The sequence below is a fragment of the Ornithorhynchus anatinus genome, chromosome X5 (genome assembly GCF_004115215.2).
Source record: "Ornithorhynchus anatinus isolate Pmale09 chromosome X5, mOrnAna1.pri.v4, whole genome shotgun sequence".
Classification (NCBI taxonomy): domain Eukaryota; kingdom Metazoa; phylum Chordata; class Mammalia; order Monotremata; family Ornithorhynchidae; genus Ornithorhynchus; species Ornithorhynchus anatinus.
This window is the reverse complement of record NC_041753.1, coordinates 24106785-24130441: the sequence shown is the minus strand read 5'-3', so window position 1 is coordinate 24130441 and position 23657 is coordinate 24106785. Positions and strand designations below refer to the sequence as shown.

The 23657-nt window shown below is 59.0% G+C and overlaps 1 protein-coding gene across 1 annotated transcript; it reads left to right on the top strand.

Annotated features, from left to right (window-relative positions):
• The first annotated feature begins 636 nt into the window (after positions 1-636).
• GABBR1 (gamma-aminobutyric acid type B receptor subunit 1) lies at positions 637-20289 on the top strand. Its single transcript, XM_029054647.1, has 17 exons — positions 637-888; positions 1506-1676; positions 2568-2669; positions 3123-3188; positions 5230-5421; positions 6259-6510; positions 8372-8435; positions 9655-9732; positions 10955-11105; positions 11731-11863; positions 12448-12564; positions 13574-13681; positions 14493-14586; positions 16303-16430; positions 17235-17363; positions 18227-18370; positions 18952-20289. The coding sequence occupies exons 1-17, from the start codon at positions 637-639 to the stop codon at positions 19117-19119; spliced, it is 2349 nt and encodes a 782-aa protein (XP_028910480.1). The 3' UTR covers positions 19120-20289.
• The last annotated feature ends 3368 nt before the right edge of the window (positions 20290-23657 follow it).

The following is a 23657-nucleotide window of genomic DNA, read 5'->3' as shown; positions in this document are numbered from 1 at the left end:
CTTGTTGCCGAGGACACTCTGGGAAGCGAGGGGAGTGTGTATCAAAGGACGGGGGTATCGGGACTGAGATGGAAGTGCCTGGTGACTGGTCGGGGGAGGAAGGGGGAGCTTTGAGTAGAGGGTGCTTTGGAGGGAGGGAATGAGGAAATGGAGAATGGGGAAAAGAGGATGTAGGGTGATTGAGGAGAATGGAAGCCAGGGGAAGGGAGATTGCTGGTGGGAGACGATGGGAAATTAAGGGGCAGGCAATCGGGGGGGGGGGGGGAGGGAGAGAGTGTGTGTGTGTGTGTATATGCGTGTCTGTCTGAGCTTCTTGTGGGCAGGGACCATGTCTACCAACTCTGTTCTATTGTACTCTCCCAGGCGCTAAGGACAGGGCTCTGCCCACGGGAAGCACTTAATAAATACCAGTGATTGATGGAAGGGAAGAGAATTGGAGATGCAGAGGGAAGGCCTGAGATTAGGGGAGGGCTGTGTAGGGGAGAAGGGAGGGGTCAGGCATCTTTTGGAGAGAGAAGTATGGGGAGAAGATTTCTGGGGTAGGGGACTGAAGGGGATGGACAGACAGACAGGGGAAGGAGCATCTAGGTGGGAAGGACCGTGTGTCCGGGACAAAGGATGGGGTGTAGGGAAAGCATGTCTTGGGGGGAAGAAAGAGCGTGGGGTTCCGGGGAGGGGAAGGCGACGTCAGGGAATTGGGTGGGTGGGGGGGGCAGCACTCACTCTGCGCCCCCGTTGCCCTCCCCTGCTCAGTGCGACCCAGGCCAGGCCACCAAGTACCTGTACGAACTGCTCTACAACGACCCCATCAAGATCATCCTGCTCCCCGGCTGCAGCTCCGTGTCCACCCTGGTGGCCGAGGCGGCCAGGATGTGGAACCTCATTGTGGTGAGCAGGGGGAGGGGAGATGGTGGAGGGAACCAGGATCCGGAGGGGATGGCAGCTCCATGGCCGTCCTACTGGGGTCGGCGAACAGGAAGACGAGAAGATGGCGACTGGGGAGAAGAGGACAGGAGGCGTGGTGGGGAGGCCGGAGCTCTTGAGCGTTCGCTCCTCGGGGACGGGCTGGGCTCGGCTAGGATCGGGGTCCCTCCCGCCCCTTCTTGGTGTCGAAGCAACCTGGGGAGCCGAAATTGTTCGGGGGGTGGGAATGGAGGCCGGGCCTGAAACAACTTCAGGTGGAGTTTCGAGCTTTCCCACAGTGAGGAGGGTGGGAGGGAGGCCCTGGGGTGGGCAGGTGAGGGATCCTCAGAGAAATGACTAAGAAACTCCCCCCCCCCCCCCCAAGAGGCCCCGCAACCTCGCTGCACCCTCAGTCTTCCCGCCAATCTGCCTAGGGCAGCGGAGGAATTGCTCTGAGGCAGGGGGAAGAATGGGATGACCTCACGTGGTCTGGTGCCTGGGACTAATTGCCCTTATTTCCCTTCCCTCTTCCAACTCCATCTCCTTTCCTCTCCTCGTCCTCATCCGCCCCTCCTCCTCTTCCTCCTCTTCGTCCTCCTCAGCTGTCCTACGGCTCCAGCTCTCCGGCCCTGTCTAACCGCCAGCGTTTCCCCACCTTCTTCCGCACACACCCGTCGGCCACGCTGCACAACCCCACCCGGGTGAAACTCTTCGACAAGTGGGGCTGGAAAAAGATAGCCACCATCCAGCAGACCACTGAGGTCTTCACCTCTGTAAGGAGGGAGGCCCCGTGGCACCCCAGCCCCGGCCCCTGGCGTGGATGGGGAGGGCGGCACGGGGAGCGGGAGGGTGGAGAGCGGGCCGTGGGGCGGGAGGCATCTCGAGCCTGTGATGGGATCCGGGGCCTGCCCCGGAGGGCTCTAAAACACAGGAGGAGCCACGTGGCCTAGTGGATAAAGCCCGGGGCTGAGAGTCAGAAGGACCTGGGTTCTAATCTTGGCTCCGCCAAGTGTCTGTTGTTTGACCTTCACTTCTCTGGGACCAAGTTCACTCATCTGTAAAATGGGGATGAACACCGTCAGCCCCGTGTGGGACATGGACCGTGTCCAACCTGATTAACCCGTACCCCTCCCGGCGTTCATTACGGTACTTCATTATGAAGGAGATGGGTTTGGTGGGGTCCTGCCTGGAGGCTGGGGAGTGGGTGAGGTGACTTCTTGAGGTCATTTCAAGCCCAAAGGAACGTTGGTCCAATTTTGTCGAAGGAGAAGGGAAAGAGAGAGCGTGGAAGCAGAGAGGGGGGGAGAGATCCAAGCCTCCCTCCCCAACTTCCACGCACGCAGGTAGACAGACACATACACACCTACACAGAGGCAGCTAGACACAAATGATAGTGAAAGAGAGAGAGGGGTGCTGACAGAGTCTGGGGGTGGGGAAAGTGAGACAGAAATGCACAGCCCACACCTGACACAGAGAGATGGGGTGGGGGGGTGGGGGGGAAGAGAGAGAGAGAGGGAGGCGGAGGGAGAGGGAGTAATCTCCAGAGACCCCACGCCAATCCAAAGCTGTGAATCTCTTCTCTTGGGTCTGCCTGGATTCCCTCCCCGCCCCCCACCCTTTCTCCCTGATCCCCCTCCCCCACTGCCCATTTCCTCTCCTCCCAGACGCTGGACGACCTGGAGGAGCGAGTCAAGGAGGCCGGGATCGAAATCACCTTCCGGCAAAGCTTCTTCTCGGACCCAACTGTCCCCGTGAAGAACCTGAAGGTGAGGTGGCTGACCCCGAGGCATCCGAGAGGGGTCACGGCGGCAGGCGGCGGGCCGGGGGTGCTTTCCACTAGGCTTCTCTGCCTCCTGCCGGGGTCCGGCGGGGTGGGGGTGGGGGGTGGGCCTGGAAGTGGGGCGAGGAGCGAGGGACAGGCTCTGGGCTTCTGGGAGGGCAGGCTAAGGGAGGTGGAGAGGTGAGGGTCAGACCTCCTGGGTCCCTTGGGAGGTGGAGCTGGAGGTGGGACGGGCGCAAGGAACGCTGTCAGGAGGAGAGTGAAGGCCTAGAGATGGGGTTTTCAGGGGGAAGGATGGTTGGGACCGAGGGGTGTGAAGGGAGCTCCGGAAGCGGGATGCCTGGGTCCCGGCCCCGGCGGAGCCGGAGTTGTGGGGGTGGAAAGTCTCCCAGCTGAGGGACCGGCTCGCAGTGGCCCGGCCTTTTATTTTTCTCCTCAGCGCCAGGATGCCCGCATCATCGTGGGACTCTTCTATGAGACAGAAGCCCGGAAGGTTTTCTGTGAGGTGGGGGCAGGGACCTCGGTGGGGGGGGCGGGCCGAGGGCACGGCTGGCCAAGGAGGCCGGGTGGTGAGCATGATGATTACGGTATTCGCTAAGCCCTCATTAGGTGTCAGACACTGCAGTAGGTGAGAAGCAGTGTGGCCTAGTGGATAGAGCACGGACTTGGGATCAATCGGTCAATCGTATCTATTGAGCACTTAGTGTCCGCAGAGCACCGTACTAAAGCACTTGGGAGCGTGCGGTGCAACGGAGTCGGTAGACACGTCCTCTGCCCGTAATGAGCTCTGAGTCTGGAGGGGGCCACAGACATTAATATAAATAAATGAATTATGGATATGTACGTAAGTGCTGCGGGGCTGAGGGTGAGGTGAATAAAAGGCGCAGATTGAAGCGCAAAGGCGACGCAAAGGGGAGCGGGAGAAGATGAAATGAGGGCTTAGTCGGGGGAGGGCTCTTGGAGGAGATGCGCTTCTCATGAGGCTTTTGAAGTGGAGAAAGTAATTTTCTGTCGGCTATGAAGAGGGAAGGCATTCCAGGCCAGAGGCAGGATGTGGGCGAGGGGTCAGCGGTGAGGTAGACGAGATCGACGTAGTCAGAAGGACCTGGATTCTAATCTCGGCTCTGCCGCTGCTCTGCTGTGTGACCTCGGACAAGTCACTTCACTTCTCTGTGCCTCATCTGTCCGTTGGAGATTAAGACTGTGACCCCCGTGCGGGACATGGACTGTGTCCAACCTGATTAGCCGGTATCTAATCGGTGCCGAGTACAGGGCCTGGTACACGATAAGTGCTTAACAAATTCCATAAAGAAAGCACAGTTCTAAGCACCAGGGTAGGTATAATTTAATCAGGTTAGGCACAGTCCTTGTCCCCCAGGGAGAATAGGTATTTAATTCCTATTTTTCAGTAGAGGAAACTGAGCCCCAGAGAAGTTAAATGACTTGCCCAAGGTCACACAGCAGGCAAGGGGCAGAGCCAGCATTAGAAACACGCGTCCTCTGACTCCCAGGCCCGGACTCTTCCCGTTAGACCACGCCTCCGGTCCCCTCTTCACCCAGCGGCCTTCCCTGTCACGGCGGGGAGTCGCCACTTGGTTCTGCCTGGGTCCGATCACGTGAAATGCGGCCCGAGGTTGGGGTCCGGGGTCACCCTCTGCCGTTCTCCTCCGACCCGCCTCGGTCTCCCAGTCCATCTCCCCCAACCTGCCGCTCAGGGGCCAAGGTGGAGGGGGAGGCCCTCTGCGGCTTTTGTCGGGGAGCTGGCCCAGGAGCAGGGTGAATCGAGGAGGGATTTGCCAACCCTCACGCCAGCTCTCTTCAGCCCGCTGCTTCAGGGGCCCAGGGTTCACAGCCCTCCCCTGGCCCTCTCCCTCGTGCTTCTTGGCTTCTCCGGGAAGTTGAGTAGTCCTCGGGAGTGAACCGGGATGAAGGGCGGACGGGAAGTCTGGGAACTATCTGAGGTGGCGTCAAAGGGCAGGAAATGGAAAGCCAGAGAGCACCGGGCCCCCGGGAGCCCTAGGAAGATCGATCCTGGGTGACCTTGGGGTTTCGGTCTGGGACCGGGCCAGGGCTTCTTGGGAGGGTCAAGTGTTTAGTACAGTGCTCTGTACACAATAAGCGCTCAGTGAATACCGCCGAGGATGAGGGTCCCCAGCTGATGGCAGTAGCCCGAGGGAGTCCAAAGCAGCCTGGCTTCCCCCCTGGCTCGAGGCCCCTGCGGGGATGGGCCATTTGCAGGGCTCTCTCCTCCACTCCCCAAGGGTCACGGTTCCATGGTGCGTGGGTGTGTGTCTGCGTGTGACCCCGTAGTCATCTGAGTCCATCTGGAGTCTGCAGCCAATGGGAGTGGACCCTTCTGGGAGCCCCGGAGGGAGCAGGTCCCAAACCCCACCCAGTGTGGGGTAACACGGAATCGGACCGGCCTCGGGATAGCAGGGAGAGACGTGGGCGAGCCGCCAGCCGTCCGGCTCCCCACTTCCAGCCCCCGGTTGGGCCCTGGGGGCTGACCTCCTGCCTCTCCTCCCCCCCCTCCCGGCCCCCGCCAGGTGTACAAGGAGCGTCTCTTTGGCAAGAAGTACGTGTGGTTCCTCATCGGCTGGTACGCCGACAACTGGTTCAAGACCAAGGACCCGGCCATCAACTGCACCGTGGAGGAGATGACGGAGGCCGTGGAGGGCCACGTCACCACCGAGATCGTCATGCTCAACCCCGAGAACACGCGCAGCATCTCCAACATGGTGAGCGGGAAACGGGGCGGCGTGGGGCCCGAGAAAGGGCGACGCTCCAGGGGCCGTCCCGAGGACCCCTGAGCGGTCCGGTTGCCCTGGGCGGCCCTGGGTTGCCCGGGTACCCAAGGGCTTGGACGGAGAGAGAGGTTAGACCGAAGGAAGGACTTCTCTGGCCGGGCCCCAGGGAGTGAGAGGGTCTGCGTCGTCGTCTTCCCTGGTGATCTCTCGGGTTATCGATCGGTTGATGGTATCTCCGGAGCGCGTACTGTGAGCAGAGCACTGTACTAAGCGCTTGGGAGAGTACAGTATAGACACGTGCCCCGTCCACAGTGAGCTAACAGTCTGGAGACGAACTTGCAGTCTAGAGATGAGCTCAAAGCCTAGAGGCAAGCTCGCGCTCTAGAGACGGGCTTACGGAGCTTACAGTTCGGGAGCGACCTTCAAGCGTCTGAGCAGAGCAGAGGCGGGGGGAGGGATAAGATGAACCCTGGAGGGACCCTGCCAGGGTTCGGGGTGACCTAGGGGCCTGGAGGGGATTGGTGTCGCACCCACTGACTTCTATGGGCCTCAGTTAGCCCATCTGTAAAATGGAGGTTAAGACCGTGAGCCCTGTGTGGGACAGGGACTGGGTCCAACCTGATTAGCTTGTAGCTACCCCAGTACTTAGTTCAGTGCCTGACACCTAGTAAGCACTTAACAAACTGACTCTCCTCTCCCTCTCTCCCTACGCCCCGGGGCCCTGGCCTGCCTTGGATCCCTCCTTCCGCCTCCCCCACCTGCTTGGGACTCCTCCCCTGCCCCAACGCCCCCCCCCCCCCCCCCCCCCCCCGCCGTTTCCCACCTCAGACGTCACAGGAATTTGTTGAGAAGCTGACCCGGAGGCTGGGCAAGAACCCCGAGGAGACCGGCGGCTTCCAGGAGGCCCCGCTCGCCTACGACGCCATCTGGGCCCTGGCGCTGGCCCTGAACAAGACTTCGGGAGGGGGCGGGGGCCGCTGGGGCGGTGGGGTGCGGCTCGAGGACTTCAACTACAACAACCAGACCATCACGGATCAGATCTACAGGGCGATGAACTCCTCCTCCTTCGAGGGCGTCTCCGTGAGTCACCACCCCTCTCGGCCCCGGCCTCTCCCCCACTCCGCCCCCACGCACACTCACCCCCTCTCTGGCCACTGACCACCAGGGCACTCTGAAGGGTGGTTTGGGTCTTCTCGGATTCCTTGGATCGAGATGGGCCCGGTCCGGCCCAGGGCCCTCCTGCCGGTCCCCGGTCACTCGCTGCTGCCCTGCACCTCTGGGCCTAGTCTCGGTCTCCCTGGTACGAGGCCTCGGGGAAGGGGAGGTGGTTCTGGCCCCTCTTTGCGGTGGGGACGTTGTTCATTCCGGGTGGGGATGGGACAGGGGAGCTCAAACTGGCCAGACCCTCCCGGTCCTCAGGGAGGGTCCCAAATTGGCCCGGCTGCCGGGGGTGCTTGGGATCGGGGGCGGGGGCGGTCCGCAAGCCTGGTTTGTCTCCCTGAGGCTGCTGCCGGTAGGAGCCGGCCCCGGGTGGGGCGGCCCAACCCGGCTCCAGGATGCTCCCTGGCAACCATTCTGGCTGGGGACCGCAGGCAGAAAAACGGTTAAGCAATGGCCAGCCAACTCAGCTTGCTGCTGCTTTTTTTTTTTTATTATGGTTTTTGGCTAAGTGCATACTATGTGCCGGGCACTCTACTGAGCGCCGGGATAGATGCAAGCTAATCGGGTAGGACCCGGTCCATGTCCCACATCTTAATCCCCATTTTACATTTGAAGTAACTGAGGCCCAAAGAAGTTAGGTGACTTGCTCAAGGTCACACAGGAGGCAAGTGGCGGAGCTGGGATTAGAACCCAGGTCCTTTTGTCTCCCAGGCCCGGGATTTATCCACTAGGCCATGCTGCTTCTCTGCCCCCCCCCCCCCCGAGGGGCCCTCCTTCTGGAGCCTTCCACCCTGCCACCCGGAATCTCGGTCAGCCTGGCACGTCTTCTTCCAGGCGTGTGACCTGGTGGATGAAGCACGGGCCAAGGGGACAGAAGGACTCGGGTTCTAATCCCGGCCACGCCGCTTGTCTGCTGTGTAACCTTAAGCAAGTCAGTTCACTTCTCTGGGCCTCAGTTACCTCATCTGAAAATGGGGATTAGGAGTGTGAGCCCCATGTGGGACATGGACTGTGTCCAACCTGATTAGCTTGTATCTAACCCAGCGCTTAGAACAATTTCTGGCACAAAATAAGCGGTTAACAAATGCCATTTAAAAAAAAAAAAAAAAAGAGGCGTGCTCTCCGGCCTGTGACATTCTTATCACCCTTTATCTTCCCTCGCTCCCGGACCTGCCCCCCAATCCCAACACTGCCCCCGGCTCCCTGCCTCCCTCTGCCCGGGAGATTAACGTTCAGCAGCTACCCTTCCCTTCCTCCCTCTGTCCCTCCCTTTCCCACAGGAAGAGTTCCAGGGAAGCCCAACTCGGAGGGAATGGAGGGGGGAGGAGATGCCATTTCCTGTGGCGGCACTGCCCAATCTCCCCTACGCCCGCCACCTCACGTCTCTCGGCTGTGGGCCCGTGTTCGTTTTCCTAGATGATTTAGGGTCCGATGGACCAGGGTGTGGCTTCCCCAAGCCCCTTGGCTCTCTTGCCCCCGGGGGGGGGGGAGGGGGTGGCATTTCACCATTTTTCAGTCTCTTCCCTGAGGAGGGGGCACGGGGCCTTACGGGCCTGCTCGGATCCACCCTCGGGCCCGGCGGAAGTGTGACGTTGGGGTCCGTCCGTGGGTTTCATGGATCGTTCAGAGTTTAGGGGCCAGCTTCTCCGGGTCTCCTTGGATTGGATATTTTTCTGACTGCAATCCGGTTCTGTTTATCCCCGACCCTCGCCCGCCTCCCAATCCCCCTTCCCTATCCTGCCCGCCCGCGTCCCCGGCCTGTCTCCGTCTCTGTCCTCAGGGCCACGTGGTGTTCGATGCCAGCGGCTCCCGGATGGCCTGGACTCTCATTGAACAGCTGCAGGGTGAGGGAGAGAGAGAGGTTGGGGTGGGCGGGAGCGGCTCACGGACCAGGGCTCGTCTGGGGGCACCGGACTCCGGGAGAAATCACCTCGGCATGGCTGAGCCCCATGCTGCCTCAGTTCTCCCCTTCCCCATTCAGCCCCCCTCCACTCTGCCTCGGTATTTACGCATCTCCCCAAAGGTGCTGTAGTAAGCGATAACTTGATTTTCTAGCGCTCTTCTTTTCCAAAATGCATTCACCCCGATTCGTCTTCACAACGTCCCTGGGAGGGAGAAGTAGGTATCATCACCCCCATTTTCCAGATGCGGAAACAGGAACAGGGCAAGTGAGAAATGGCTGCAAATGACAGTGAGAAGGATGTAGGTTACATCTAGGGAAGAACTACCTGGAAGGGAGGGTTTAGAGAAGCTGGAGAGGGGGACGGGAAGGGTATGAAATCTCTGGAGGAGAGTTGGACTTCTCTGGGGACAGGAGGGTTAGGTGGATTTTTTTTTTTTTTTTTTTTAATGGTATTTGTCAAGGGCTTACTACGGGCTTACTGTGGGAAGCAGCGTGGCTCAGGGGAAAGAGCCCGGGCTTGGGAGTCGGAGGTCATGGGTTCTAATCCCGGCTCTGACGCTTGTCAGCTCTGTGACTTTGGGCAAGTCACTTAACTTCTCTGTGCCGCAGTTACCTCATCTGGAAAATGGGGATTAAAACTGTGAGCCCCACGTGGGACAGCCTGATCACCTTGTATACCCCCCCCCCCAGTGCTTAGTACAGTAACTATTGTTATTATTATTATTATGTGCCAGGCACTGTACTAAATCCCTGGGGATATTCAAGCTAATCAGTTAAATCAGGGTGGACAGAGTCCATGTCCCACGTGTCCCGGTCTTAGTCCCCACTTTACGGAAGTGACTCTCCCAAGGTCACACAGCGGACGCTTGGTGGAGCCAGGTTTAGAAACCAACTCCTTCCGACTCCCAGGCCGGGGCTCTGTCCCCCTGGCTGTGCTTCCGCCCCAGTGGAAGGAAAATCGACCCCATGACTACGCCGCCCCCCCCCCCCCCCCGAGGATTCTCGGACTCCAATTTTGGGGACGCCTCAGTGCCGCTGCCCCCGGCAGTGGGGAGAGTTGTCCGGGGTGGAGGGGCTGGAATGCAGGGAGGGATGGGATGGGGGCTCTCTCCTCTTTCCCCCTAGGAAACATTCGCTCTCTTCCCTCCTCTCTGCCCCAGGTGGAAGCTACAAGAAGATCGGCTACTACGACAGCACCAAAGACAACCTCTCCTGGTACAACACGGACAAGTGGATAGGTGAGCAGCAGTCTGCCGTGGGGGCGGCCGGAAGGAGCGAGGAACGGGGCGGGGAATGGAGGAAAGGGGCCCAGAGGAAGGCCCGCAGCTGCTCCGCCGTTTCACTCACGGGACCGATGGAGAGGAACTGGGTGCAGCTAATGATGATAACCATTTTTGTTAAGCGCTTACCGTGTGCCAAGCACTGTGGTAGATACAAGATAGTCAGGTCCCACGTGGGGCTCACAGCCCAAGTCAGAGGGAGAACAGGAACTGAATCCCCATTTTGCAGATAAGGGAACTCAGGCACAGAGAAGTAAGGTGACTCACTCAGGGTCACACGGCAGATAAGTGGCAGAGCTGGGAGGGAAACCCGGGTCCCCTGACTTCCAGACCCGGGCTCTTTCCACTAGGTCCAGCTTCTCATCTGGAGACCCAAGGAAGAATTTCCCTATGGCCGGGATGATTCAGGCCGGGGCAGGCTTGGGAGGGAGGTTGTGAGATTACTTGTCTGGATGGTTTAAGCATATCCCCATTTGGAGGCGGGAAGTGGGACCAGCTGACTTATTGAGGGGGCTGGGCTCTGGAGTCCTGGGATTCTGTGAGCCCCCTTCTCTCACTGCCCCCAGCCCCTCCAAGACCCCTCCTTCCCCTCTGGAGCTCTCCCTGCCCACAATTCTTTTATTGCATAATGGTATTTGTGAAGTGCTTTGTATATGCCAAGCACTGTACTAAGAGATGGTGTAGATACAAGGTAAGCAGATTGGGCACAGTCCCTGTCCCACGTGGGTCTCGCAGTCTAATCAATCTCTCTGTGGTATTTACCGAGCGCCTACTATGTGCAGAGCACTGTACTAAGTGCGTGGGAGAGTCCAGTACAACAGAGCGGGTAGAACACGTTCTCCGTCCCAAGTGGGGCTCATGCACTGCTGAACTGATGGGGAGATGGTGGCCCCAGGGTAGGGTGGAGGGCCCCAGAGGGGAGTAGGGAGGAAGTGATAACGGGAAGTGGGGGTGGGGGTGGGGGGTCTTGATGCTCCTGAGAGGGGATATTTGGCCACACCATAAGGCCCTCCAGATAGCAGAAAGCCATTTTCACAAAAGAGGGGAGCCCTGTCTTCCGGGCCAGGCACACCCTTCTCTTTCTCTCCTCCTCCTCCTCCTCCTCTTCTTCCTCCTCCTCCTCCTCCTCCTCCTCCTCCTCCCTTCCCTCTGCCGTCCCCCCCCCCCCCCCCCGGTGCAGGAGGGCCCCCTCCGGCCGACCAGACCCTGGTCATTGAGACGTTCCGATTCCTGTCCCAGAAGCTCTTTATCTCGGTCTCGGTGCTGTCCAGCTTGGGTATCGTGCTGGCCGTCGTCTGTCTGTCCTTCAACATCTATAATTCACACGTCCGGTCAGTCTCCGCCTTCCCCACACTCAGTGACCTCAGTCATTCTCCCTCTCCCTTTTTTTCTCTCTCTCTCTCACCCACCTCCCACTCCCTTCCCCTCGGCATAGAAACCTCACGCGGACCTCCAGAGGGAGCGGAGGGTTAGGGGGAAGGGTCCTTGGGCCCTGACCTGTAGGCAGCTGACGGTCAGGCTCATATAACTCGTGGCAGGAGTCAGTGTTGGATATGGGGATGGGGGCCTCTCCCAGGCCCCCGGTTCCCTGGGCAATAAGTGGTATTGAGTGCTTACTGTGTCTACGGCACTACGTTAACCACTGGGTACGAGACACTTCCCGCCCTCCCCGTCGGGGGCTGCTTCTCCGCCCCTCTAGGAGAGTCGGGGAGAGTCAGTCCATCAATAGTATTGAGAGCTTACTGTGTGTAGAGCACTGTATTAAGCCCCCGGGAAAGGACAGTAAGGGAGAGATTCCCCTCGGCCAGGGTGGGGGACCCTTCTCGGGGGAGATTGGGGATGGGGAAGGGACGACTGCGGCGGGGAGGCGGGGCTCCCTAGGCCAGCCCCCCGGGTGGCTTGGCCGGGGAGGTGGGGCGACCCTCCCTCCCATCTCCTCCCTCCTCCTCCCCCCAGGTACATTCAGAACTCGCAGCCGAACCTGAACAACCTGACCGCCGTGGGCTGCTCCCTGGCTCTGGCCGCCGTCTTCCCGCTCGGACTGGACGGCTACCACATTGGGCACGGGCAGTTCCCCTTCGTCTGCCAGGTCAGGACGGTGGGGCGTCCCCGGCTCCGCCGCATCCTCCTCTGCCCGGTGTTCCCCACCCCTACTTCTGCCCACCCCTGGTGCTGCCCGCCTCTGGGCCTTCCCTCAGGACCTCATCTCGGCCCTCTGGCTGGTCCTGGCCTGTGCCCTCTCCCCGCACACTCTCTCCCCGGTCCCTCTTCCTCCCCCGGGCCCCCTGCCTCTGTCCCCTGACCTCGGTCCACTCTCTTTCTGGGGATGGCCCCGGCCCCGCCCACCCCCCACTCCCTGTCCCCTCTACACATTATCAGTGTTCCCTTTGAGACGGGCCTCGGCCTCCAGCTTCCCCCTTTCCCTCAGTTCCCTCCTCCCTGCCCGGCTCCACCTCTGCCCCAGCACCTCCCCTCCCTCTTCTGTTGCCCCCCACCTTATCGTCCTCCTTTTGAGTCTACCCTCACTCCCAGTTCCTCCTCCTCCTAGATCGTCCCACTACAAGCCTCCCTCTGGCCCCATCCCTCCCCTCTAGGGTTAGCCCTCAGTGCATTCTCTCTCTCTCTCTCTCTTTCTCTCTCTCTCTCTCGCTCCAACCCCTCTCTCCCCGCCAGGCCCGGCTCTGGCTCCTGGGCCTCGGCTTCAGCTTGGGCTACGGCTCCATGTTCACCAAGATCTGGTGGGTCCACACGGTGTTCACCAAGAAGGAGGAGAAAAAGGAGCGGAGAAAGGCGAGTGGTGCCATCTCCTCTCAGCTCCCGTCTTCCCTGCGTCCCACGGGCCCGCTTGCTCCCGGCCCACTCCCCCTGCAGTCCCTCGCTCCTTCCCGGAGGATGGGTGACTAGGAGGCTGTTGGCTGCCTTCTGGATCGTTCAGTGGTTTTTCCCCACGGTGCCTGCGATAGGGTCATCCCCGCTCCCCCGCATCCCCCGCGCCAACCTCGTTCTCCGAAAGGCTCTTCTGTGAGCCCGGCCTCCCAAGGGAAAGCATTGGCTGGCATCCCCTGACACGGGTAGAGCGGTAACGACCCAATAATAAAAATGATGATCTTTGTTAAGTGCTTACTATGTGCCAAGCACTGTGTGAAGCGCTGGGGGAGATACAAGCCAATTAGGTCCCAGGTGAGGTTCACAGTCTAAGCAGGAGGAAGAACAGCTGTTGAATCCCCATTCTGCAGATGAGGTGAAGTGATCTGCCCAAGGTTGCGCCGCAGACAGGTGGCAGAGTCGCGACCTGAACCCAGGTCCTTCTGACTCCTGGGCCTGTGCTCTCTCCACTAGGCCATGCTGTTTCCAAGTTAAGTGCTTACTGTACGCCAGGCACTGTGCTAAGCATTGGGGTAGATACAAGATCACCACATCCCACACAGGGCTCACGGTCTAAGTAGGAGGGAATACTGGTATTGAATCCCCATTTTGCAGATGAGGTAAGTGAGGCCCAGAGAAGTGACGTGACTCACCCAAGGTGACCCAGCAGGCAAGTGGCGGAGCCGGGATTAGAACCCAGGTCCTCCGACTCCCGGGCCTGGGCTCTTTCCGATAGGCAGCGGGGATGAATCAGAAAAAGTCCAAGTCCCAACGACGGGGTTGCACACACAAGTCTTTAAAGTGGTGGAGACAAATCGCAGGAGCGGTTAGGGAGTACAGAGCCGTTTTCGGTGGGCTTCCCGGAGGAGGCGGGCTGGGTCGGAGGCGGGTTCCCTCTTTCCTCTCCTTTACTGCGATTTCCGCTCCCCTCCAGACCCTGGAACCCTGGAAGCTGTATGCCACGGTGGGGCTGCTGGTGGGATTGGACGTGCTCACCCTGGCCATATGGCAGATCGTGGACCCGCTGCATCGCACCATCGAGGTTGGGCCCAGCCCCGCCAGCGGGCCGGGGGGGGGGGGGGTGGGGCGCGGGGTGGTAGGGGGCTGGGGGCAGTGGGGCACGTGAGCGAGCCTGTGCAAGCGGAGAAGGTGCGAGCATTACCATTACAGCGACGGCGTTTGTTAAGCCCTTACTATGTGTCAAGCCCTGTACTGAGCACTGGGGCGGATAAAAGATGATCAGGTCGGACACTGTCCCTGTCCCGCATGAGGCTCACAGTCTAAGTAGGAGGGAGAACAGGCGCTGACTCCCCATTGTAAAGAGGAGGAAGCTGAGGTCCGGAGAAGTGAAGTGACTTGTCCGAGGTCACCCAGCAGGCAACTGGCGGAGCCGGGCTTAGGACCCAGGTCCTCACTAGGCCCTGCTGCTCTCGTGGGAGGAAAAGAGGAGGGAGAGCGGAAGTGTGGGGAGAGGGAAGTTGTCCACGGAGGGGAGAGGATTGGCCAGGGGAGGGGGAGGAAGAAGGCAGGACCGAGACACAACAAGGAGAAGCAGCGTGGCCTAGTGGATTGAGCACGGGCCGGGAATCAGAAGGATCTGGGCTCCAGTCTCGGCTCGACCACCTTGTTTGCCCTGTGACTTTGGGCCTCTGTGCCTCACCTGTATAACGGGGATTAAGACAGTGAGCCCCATGTGAGACGTGGACTGTGTCCAACCTGATTACCTTGTATCTACCCCAGCGCTTAGAACAGTGCCTGGCACATAGTAAGCACTTAAAAAAAAAAACAAACAAAACCCCAAAACCTTCAAAAAAGGAAGAGGAAAGTAGCCAACCCCGGCTTGTCTCCCCTAGTCCTTCACCAAGGAGGAGCCCAAGCAAGACATTGACATCTCCATCCTGCCCCAGCTTGAGCACTGCAGTTCTAAGAAGATGAATACATGGCTCGGTGAGACTGGGGGAGAGGGTTGGGAAGATGCTGAGTGGGGGAATGGGAGAGGGTCAGACAGGAAGGGCAGGTAGATAAGCTAGCCAGTTCAGAGCTTTGAGGGCCTTAGTCGGAACCCTGGAACCTACGAGACCTCTACGGTTTTACCACTTCATTACGGGGTGCCCATGATCGCACTCAGTCAATCCATCACATTTATTGTGCGCTTATTGTGTGCAGAGCACTGTAGTAAGTGTTTGGGAGAGTACACTATAACAGAGTTGGTAGACGTGTTTCCTGCCCACAAGGAGTTTAGAATCCAGGAGGGGAGACGGACATTAGAACAAACGATGGCTTATGGGCATATGTGCTGTGGGTCTGAAGGTGGGGTGACCTCAGGGTGAAAATCCAACTGCTAGGGTGACGCAGAAGGGAGTGGGAGAAGGAGAAATGAGGTGCTTAGTAGGGGAAGGCTTCTCGGAGGAGATGGGATTTGCGATGTGAGATGTAATGGAGCCTAATCACACCGAAGCGGCGTGGCCCAGTGGCCTGGGCGTCGGAAGACCCGGATTCTCACCCTAGCTCCGCTGCTTAGCTTTTGGATGATCCTGGGCGAGTTACTTCACTTCTGTGTGCCTCAGTTCCGTCATGTGCAAGATGGGCATTCAGTTCCCGTGCTCCTTCCTACTTAGAATGTGAGCCCCACGTGGGACCCGATTATCTTGAACCCCAGGATTCAGTACAGTGCAGGCACACAGTAAGTGCTTAACAAATACCGCGATTATTATTATTACGCTCCATCCGGGAAGGCTTCCTGGGGGAGAAGCGGGCTGAGCCGGACTTTGAAGTCTAGAGGGTCGCTGCTTGGCAAAGGAGAGAGGCCACTCTTCCGGAGGCAGGGCCGCCAGAAACAGAGGGGCTGAAAGAGGTTGAGGACAATGGGAGGGAGAGACAGGTGGTGGGGAGACCCAATCTAGGGGTTTCCATAATTGTAAACCCTTAGAGGACAGGGACAGGTCTCTTGCTTCCCGTGTACTCTCCTAGAACCTTAGCACACAGTAGGCACGCAGGAATACCACCGATGATGATGACGGTGTGGCAGAGGAGGATCGGTGGGTGAGATTTGAAGGGAAAGCGAGGGCTTAACCCAAGAGCAGACGTATCTACTCATCGAGCGCCCGCTGGAGGCAGTCCTCCACCTGAACCATGTGGCAAAGTGCAACACCGACAAAGAAACGTTCCCTGTCCCCAAGGAGCTTTCACTCTAAGAAGAGAGACGGACAGAGATCAAGTAGCGAAATCTGAGAGTGAATCATTGGCGGTGCATTTCGGCGCAAGTGCCGAGGACGGAAGGAGCAGGGATCGGCCGCTGGGCTCATATGACTTGGGAGTTGGGAAATCTTTGGGGCGCTGGGATTTGGGGAGGTCTTCGAACATGGGGGACACTGAGGTCTTCCAGGTTTGGGGGAGGGGAGGTTCCAGGCAAGGAGAACAGCGTGGGTGAGGGGATCGGGTTGAGCAAATTGAGAGGAAGTTACAGGTAGATGGTGGGTGTGGGGGGAAAGAGGAGGGCGAGCTGGGAGATGGCGGGGGAAGAGAGCGGATAGGAAAGTTGGGGAGCGGTAGAGTGAAGGGCTTTGTGGCATAGGATTGAGGCAGAGAGGTCAGCAGAAGTGATGGGGGGAAGAGGCATAAAAACCTTTCTCTCCTGGTGGCCCCTCTCCCCGCCCCCTCTAGGAATCTTCTATGGATATAAGGGGCTGCTGCTGCTGCTAGGGATCTTTCTCGCCTACGAGACCAAGAGCGTGTCCACCGAGAAGATCAACGACCACCGGGCCGTGGGCATGGCCATCTACAATGTGGCGGTGAGCCCCTCCCCCCGGGCCCCGAGACAAATCAAGCAGCGGGCCCAAGAGAAGTCAGACAGCGGGTCTGAGACGTCCGACCCTCCCCTTGGAAGGCAGTGGGTCAAGGGGAAATCAGGCTGGGGGCCAACAGGAAGCGGCACCCATCCCGTCTTCCCCCGTCTAGGCCCTCTGCTGAGTTTGCCCGGAGCCGGGAGGGAGGGGAACGGTCAACGAGAGTGAGTTGGTCTCAGGGGGTCCTCGAGGGAGAGAGGCGGAGACCAGCAGAAGGGGGTGGGTGGGGCCGGGCCGGGCTCTGCAGACAACCACGTCACCCGTCCCCGGGGTCCTCTCTCTCGGGGGGGGGAGCAGTGGTTCCCAGCCTTCTTCCTCCTTCCCTCACGACCTCGAGGCTGTCGGCTCTTTGGGGGCACGAATCACTTCCGTCGCCTCTGTCGTATTGGACTCTCTCAAGCGCGTAGCCCAGTGCCCCGCACGCAGTAAGCGCTCAATAAATTCCATTGATTCATTTTTTTTTTTAACGGTATTTATGGAGTGCTTACTTTGTGCCAGGCACTGTACTAAGCACTAGAGCAGATTCACGAGAATCAGGTTGGACCCAGTCCACGTCCCACGTGGGGCTCACAGTCGTAATCCCCATTTTACAGAGGAGGTAACCGAGGCACAGAGAAGTGAAGTGACTTGTCCCAGGTCGCGCGACAGACAAGTGGTGGAGCTGGGATTAGAAGCCAGGCCCAGTCTCGGACTCTGTCCACTAGGTTACACTGCTTCTCCTGATTGACTGACGGATTGATTCCCTCTCAGGTACTGTGCCTTATCACAGCGCCCGTCACCATGATCCTGTCCAGCCAACAAGACGCCGCCTTTGCTTTTGCCTCTCTTGCTGTCGTCTTCTCCTCCTACATCACGCTCGTTGTGCTCTTTGTGCCGAAGGTAGGAGACCACCACCCCATCCTCATTCCTTCTCAGGACCCAGTTCTCTCCCCTCCCTTGGAGCTCCCCCCTCCGGCTCCTCTCCCGTCTCCCTCATCGCTCGGCCTTCCCGTGCCGGTTCCTACCCTCTGCCCTCCCCTGTTCCACCCACTTCCTTCTCGTGGGCGCCCCCAGATCCGGGTGCCACCTGGCTCCCCGCCACCCCAGGGTCCCTCGCTGCCCTGGGGGCCGAGGCCTGGATCGCCCAACCAGGGGCTTCCAGCAGTCCCGTAATCCTGGCATTGGGAGCCAGGGAGGGGACTGGCAGGGACGTGGGATGAGCGGGCCGGAGGGGCCACCGGGCCGGACGTGGGTCGGGGCCGGGTCGGCCAGGGCTCGGCCGGGGCTCAGCCTTTCCTCTCGGGGCAGCCACGTGGGGCTCTTGCGAACAATCCATCGCTCAATCCATCGATCCAGGGTATTTATTGAGCACTTACTGTGTGCAGAGCACTGAACTAAGCGCTTGGAGTAGTACAATAGAACAATATCACAGAGTTGGTATCACAATGAGCAGGGTTCTGTTCTCCCCTGATCTACTGGGACTCCAGCTCTAGCAGCCTCACCCCCACCTCCGCAGGGAGTTGAAGATCACTTCCTGTTCAGGCAGGCAGGGACTCACACCCACCTCAGGCTCCGTGGCCCAGGACTCCGGGCTGGGCCAGGTCAGTCCTGGATTTTGGCTCTCCGGACCCGTTCTAGGCCACCTTCATCCATGAAGACCCGAGGGAAACAGTCGATTTGTGTGTCGTTCCCCCCCCCCCCCCCAACCTCTTCCCCCACCCCCATCCCCAGTCTTGACTAATAAGCCTGTAACTGGTCCTCAGATGCGGAGGCTGATCACCCGGGGTGAGTGGCAGTCTGAGGCCCAGGACACCATGAAGACCGGCTCCTCCACCAACAACAATGAGGAGGAGAAGGCCCGCCTGCTGGACAAGGAGAACCGGGAGCTGGAGAGAATCATCGCTGAGGTGGGGAAGGCTAGCAGGGATCCGGGGGAGGGGAGGAGGAGGAGGAGAGGGAGAAGAAGGCAAGAAGGAGAAGGGGAGGGTGAGGAGGAAGAGGAGGAGGAGGAGGAGGAGAGGGAGAAGGTTGAGAGGAGGGGAGGGGGAAGAGGAGGAGGAGGGAAAGGAGGAACGGTAGAAGGAAGAGGGGGAGAATGAGAAGAGGGAGAAAAAGGGGGAAGGGAGGTTGAGCAGAAGGAGGAGGGGGAGGAGTGGGAGTTGGAAGAGGGGGAGAATGAGGAGAGGGTGAAGGGGGAGGAGGAGGAAGGGACGGGGAGGAGGAGGGGTGTGAGGAGTAGGAGGGGGATGAGGCAGCATTGGGCGATCTGAAGGCTGTGGGAGTGAGGGACTGGCCCAGGTTGGGCTTGGGGAGGGCGTGTGTGTCCCCCCTTCCCCCCCCCCCCCCCCCCCCCCGGGGTAGCCCTCCTCTTCTCACCTCCTCTTCCTTTCTCTCCCTGCACTTCCCTGCCCCTTCTTCTCACCTGCCTGGCCCCCGGCTCCCCCGTCACCGTTCACCTCTCCGACCCCTCCCGGTCCCCGCCTCGCAGAAGGAGGAGCGCGTCTCTGAGCTCCGCCACCAGCTCCAGGCGCGGCAGCAGATCCGCTCGCGCCGTCACCCCTCGACCCCGCCAGATCCCTCGGGACCCCCCCGGGGCACAGAGCCCCCCGACCGGCTCAGCTGTGATGGGAGCCGGGTGCACCTGCTCTATAAGTGAGAGGGTTGGGGTCTGGGAGAGTGGCTGTGGGGGGAGGGAAGGGAGGCCAAGATGGGGGGGGGTCCTCCCTAGAGGAGGGTGAGGAGGGGGTCCCTTACCCTGTCACCTGTAAATATTGTCTGCGTCCGTCCGTCTGTCCGCAAGGAACTGGGGCGCCCAGCCCTCTGAGCCCCAGACCCCTCCTCTGAAACACCTGTGGCACCCCCTGCCTCCCCGCCGCCCCCTTTTAGACCGAGCCAGGCTCACACGCCTCTGAGTGGTGGGCCTGCCCCATCTCTTCACCCCACCCCATGCCTCCCGACCCCTCTGTCCCATCCCCACTCTCCTCATGAGTACCAACATGCCACTGACCTCGCCGGCCCTTCCCGACCGCATGTATGTGCTCATCCTCTCTGTGTTCACGTCCCCAGCTTTTCCCCTCTAACCCGGACTCTCACCCACGTGTTCTTACTTTTTCAGTTGTCCTGTCCCCTCTCCCCGACCTCCCTACCCAGCACACACACTCACTCTCCCCCCCCAAGCTTATGCTGTCCTTGCCCACTCACTCTTCCTGCTCACAATCCCCCCTTTCCCACACGTTTCCTATCCAGGCACTTTGTTTCTGCACCTACTCATGCACTTTCTCCCCGCACATGCTCACGCCAGCACCCTGCATCTATCTCCCCACCCCAACTCGAGCACTTTCTCCAGGTCCCTGCTTTCTGTCCACTCGCTTTCTCCTGTACACGCTTGCCCCCTTTTCCTCCCTATTCTTCCCGCACGTGCTCACCTTTTTCTCCTCCCCTCTCTTCTTGCACATGCTCGTGCACTTTCTCCCTTCCCGTGCTCATACGCGATCCCCACCATCTCGATTCTCCCTTCACGCCAGATGTCCTCTTTACGCTGACGTCCGCTGACCACTCTCGCACAGCCACCTCCTCCTCCTCCTCGCCCTGCCTCTCTCCGCAGCAGGGCCCATGTTCAGGGTGGGAGGAAGGGCCGGGTCCTGCCCCTGGGGTGGTCCCCGAGGGAGGGAGGGAAGGAGGGAGGTAGGGATGAAGGGAAGAGTGCTCCCAAAAGCTGGGACGGACGGACGGATGGACGGAGGGGCAGGAGAGTCCCCTTCACGCTGTGGCATCTCCTGGGGTGGTAGCTCTCCCCTGACCCTCAATAAAACAGTAATCAGTGTGACTCTGCCTCCTCCCGCTGAGACATCTTTGGGGTCCCTATGGGCCGGGGTGCGGAAGGAAGCCGGGGATGGGGAAGCCGGGGGAAGACTCCGTCCTTCAAAGAGGTCCTTAGAGCTGTTCAAGCCCAGAAGCGAAGGCCACCCTTTCCTCAGAGCAGGGCCAGTTATCCGGACCTCAGGCAAATGGTAGCGTATTACAGTCGATCAATCAAAGGTATTTATTGGGCGTTTACCGTGTGCAGAGCACTGGACTAAATGGTTGGGAGAATACAGTCCAACCGAGTTGGTAGCCGTGTTCCCTTCCCACCAGGAGCTTACATTCTCGAGGGGGAGACAGACATTAATATAAATAAATAGATGATGGCTTTGGACGTAAGTGCCGTGGGGCTGAGGGAGGGGCGAATACCGAGTGTCCAGAGGTCACAGATCCAGACTCCGGGTTGGGGTTGGGGACGCAGTGGGCAGCTGCCAACCCGGGCTCCGCCAGGAAAAACAAGGAGAGCTTGACTGGCCCCAGTGGGCCCTCGGAAGGTGGCCGTTTGTCCAGTTTCAGGTCAGTTTCTTGTCTGGCGTGGCACTGGACAGCTTTAAGGTCAGCATTTTAATTTTCGGCCCCCCCCCAGCCTCCCGCTGCCACAGTTCCCACCGAGTTCTGCGGCTAGGAAACGGTGCCTGTGTCCACGGGCCCCCGGGAGGGGAGCGCTGAGACTCTGGAGTGAGAGGATGGGGCGGGACTCCCCGAAAGAAATTCTAGGTCCGGGCGACCTAGGACAGACTTCTGCAAAATGGTGGGTACAGCATCATGGGATCTTGCACGACACCCGGGGCTCCTCGACCATCTCGGTGCTTCCCCGGTCTTCGTGTCCTCGGCCGGTGGCCACCCTGGGCCCCGGCAGTGACGTCGATCCCGCCGGGTCGGGGGAGCTGCGGGCCGAGGGGAGAACTTTCACTTCGTCCAGGAGAGCCAACCTCTTAGGGGCCCCCGCGTCTACTTCCCTGACCCCGGGGTCCTTGGCCCTAGCAGGACATCTGGTCCAGAGCCAGTGGGTCGTCACCCAGCCAAGCTGCAGGAGACTCGGGACACAGAAGATAGTGTGGCCTACAGGAAAGAGCCCAGGGCCTGGGAGTCTGAGGACCCGAATTCTAATCCCAGCTCATACGGCAGGGAAGTGGATTAGAACCCAGGCGGTCTGACTCCCAGGCCTGTAGCCTTTCCACGAGGCCACACCGCTTCCAAGTCAGCTCCCACTTATCTGCAGTAATGGAATAAAGTCTGCGGGGTGGACACCAGGTTATCCCAGAGCCTCTGACAAGACCGAGGGTTTCCAGTCAGGGCTGGAAAGACCCTAAATGGTGGCTTTCTGGTCCGCGTGCTCTTTGAAACGTGTCCCTCCCAGGATCTCTGTCCCCGCTAAAATCCCCACTCCTCGTCTTCTCCCACACTCGAAATGAAAAGTCATCACCTTTGGGTAGTAATGGAGGAAGGAGCTGAGGCTCTGGCTAGTTCCAGTCAAAAGACGAGGTCGTCCCAGATTCAGGGGAGCTTGGAAAAAATCACTGTCGCTGAGACTCCGTGGATCCGGGGAGCTTCCAAAAAAAATCGCTGCTGCGGAGACTCCGTGGGGGAAAAGACAGGCCCACAGCTGGAGGATTTAAAAATCTCCGACGGACCGCGGGATAATCCACGTCGGAAGTTACTCGAGACCGCGGTGACTTTTCTCTGAGGGACTCGAAGCCCCTTTCCTTTCTGATCTCATTTATCTTCAACCATCCCTGTAACGTTAGGAAGGAGTCGAGATGATCCCTACTGTACAGGTAGAGATATAGAAGCCCAAAGGATCGGACTTTAAAGGCACAAAGCATGAGTTAAATCGAATGAGCGACAGTGTGGCCTAGTGGAAAGAGCTCAGGCCTGGGAATCAGAGGACTTGGGTTCTAATCCTGGCTCTGCCACTTGCCTGCTGGGCGACCTTGGACAAGGCACTTTAATAATAATAATAATAATAATAATAATAATGTTGGTATTTAAGTGCTTACTGTGTGCAGAGCACTGTTCTAAGCACTGGAGTAGATAGAGGGTAATCAGGTTGTCCTACGTGGGGCTCACAGCCTTCATCCCCATTTTCCGGATGAGGGAACTGAGGCCCAGAGAAGTGAAATGATTTCCCCAGTCACACGGCCGACACGTGGCGGAGGCGGGATTCGAACCCACGCCCTCTGACTCCCAAGCCCGGGCTCTTTCCACCGAGCCACGCTGCCGCCACTTGTCAGCTGTGGGGCTGTGGGCACGTCACTTCACTTCTCCGGGCCTCAGTTCCCTCATCCGGAAAATGGGGATGAAGACCGTGAGCCTCACGTGGGACAACCTGATCACCCTGCATCTCCCCCAGCGCTTAGAACAGCGCTTAACAAATGCCAACATTATTATCATTCTCCGGGCCTGAATTTCCTCAACTGTTGTCGAACGGGGATTGACTCCTGCTCCCTCCTAGCCCTCGAGCCCCCTATGAAATGGACTCCCTGTCTGATCTGGTTCATGTGTATCTCCCCCAGCGTTTGGCACAGAGTAGCCCCTTTATTACTGTTATTTTGAAAGCTGGTTTCGGGCAATCAACCGAGGGGCAGGGTGGCGTGGCTCAGTGGAAAGAGCCCGGGCTTGGGAGTCAGAGGTCATGGGTTCTAATCCCGGCTCTGTCACTTATCCGCTGTGGGACCTTGGGCAAGTCACTTAATAATAATAATAATAATAATAATGTCGGTATTTGTTAAGTGCTCACTATGTGCAGAGCACTGTTCTAAGCGCTGGGGTAAGTACAGGGTAATCAGGTTGTCCCACGTGAGGCTCACAGTTAATCCCCATGTTACAGATGAGATAACTGAGGCCCAGAGAAGTGAAGTGACTCGCCCACAGTCACACAGCTGACAAGTGGCAGAGCCGGGAGTCGAACTCATGACCTCTGACTCCAAAGCCCAGGCTCCTCTGTGCCTCAGTGACCTCATCTGGAAAATGGGGATTATTCATTCATTCATTCAATAGTATTTATTGAGCGCTTACTATGTGCAGAGCACTGTACTAAGCGCTCGAAATGAACAAGTCGGCAACAGATAGAGCCGGTCCCTGCCGTTGGACGGGCTTACGGTCTGATCGGGGGAGACGGACAGACGAGAACGATGGCGATAAATAGAGTCGAGGGGAAGAACATCTCGTAGAAACCGATGGCGACTAAATAGAATCGAGGCGATGTACATCTCATTAACAAAATAAATAGGGTAATGAAAATATATACAGTTGAGCGGACGAGTACGGTGCTGAGGGGATGGGAAGGGAGAGGAGGAGGAGCAGAGGGAAATGGGGGGAAAAGAGGGTTAA

Excerpts from the sequence above, each read along its gene's own strand:
- GABBR1 (XM_029054647.1), top strand. The coding sequence starts at position 637 with ATGTCTTGGGGGGAAGAAAGAGCGTGGGGTTCCGGGGAGGGGAAGGCG. Across the intron at positions 13,682-14,492 it reads CGCTGCATCGCACCATCGAG|TCCTTCACCAAGGAGGAGCC; the intron begins GTTGGGCCCAGC and ends TGTCTCCCCTAG. Across the intron at positions 14,587-16,302 it reads GAAGATGAATACATGGCTCG|GAATCTTCTATGGATATAAG; the intron begins GTGAGACTGGGG and ends CGCCCCCTCTAG.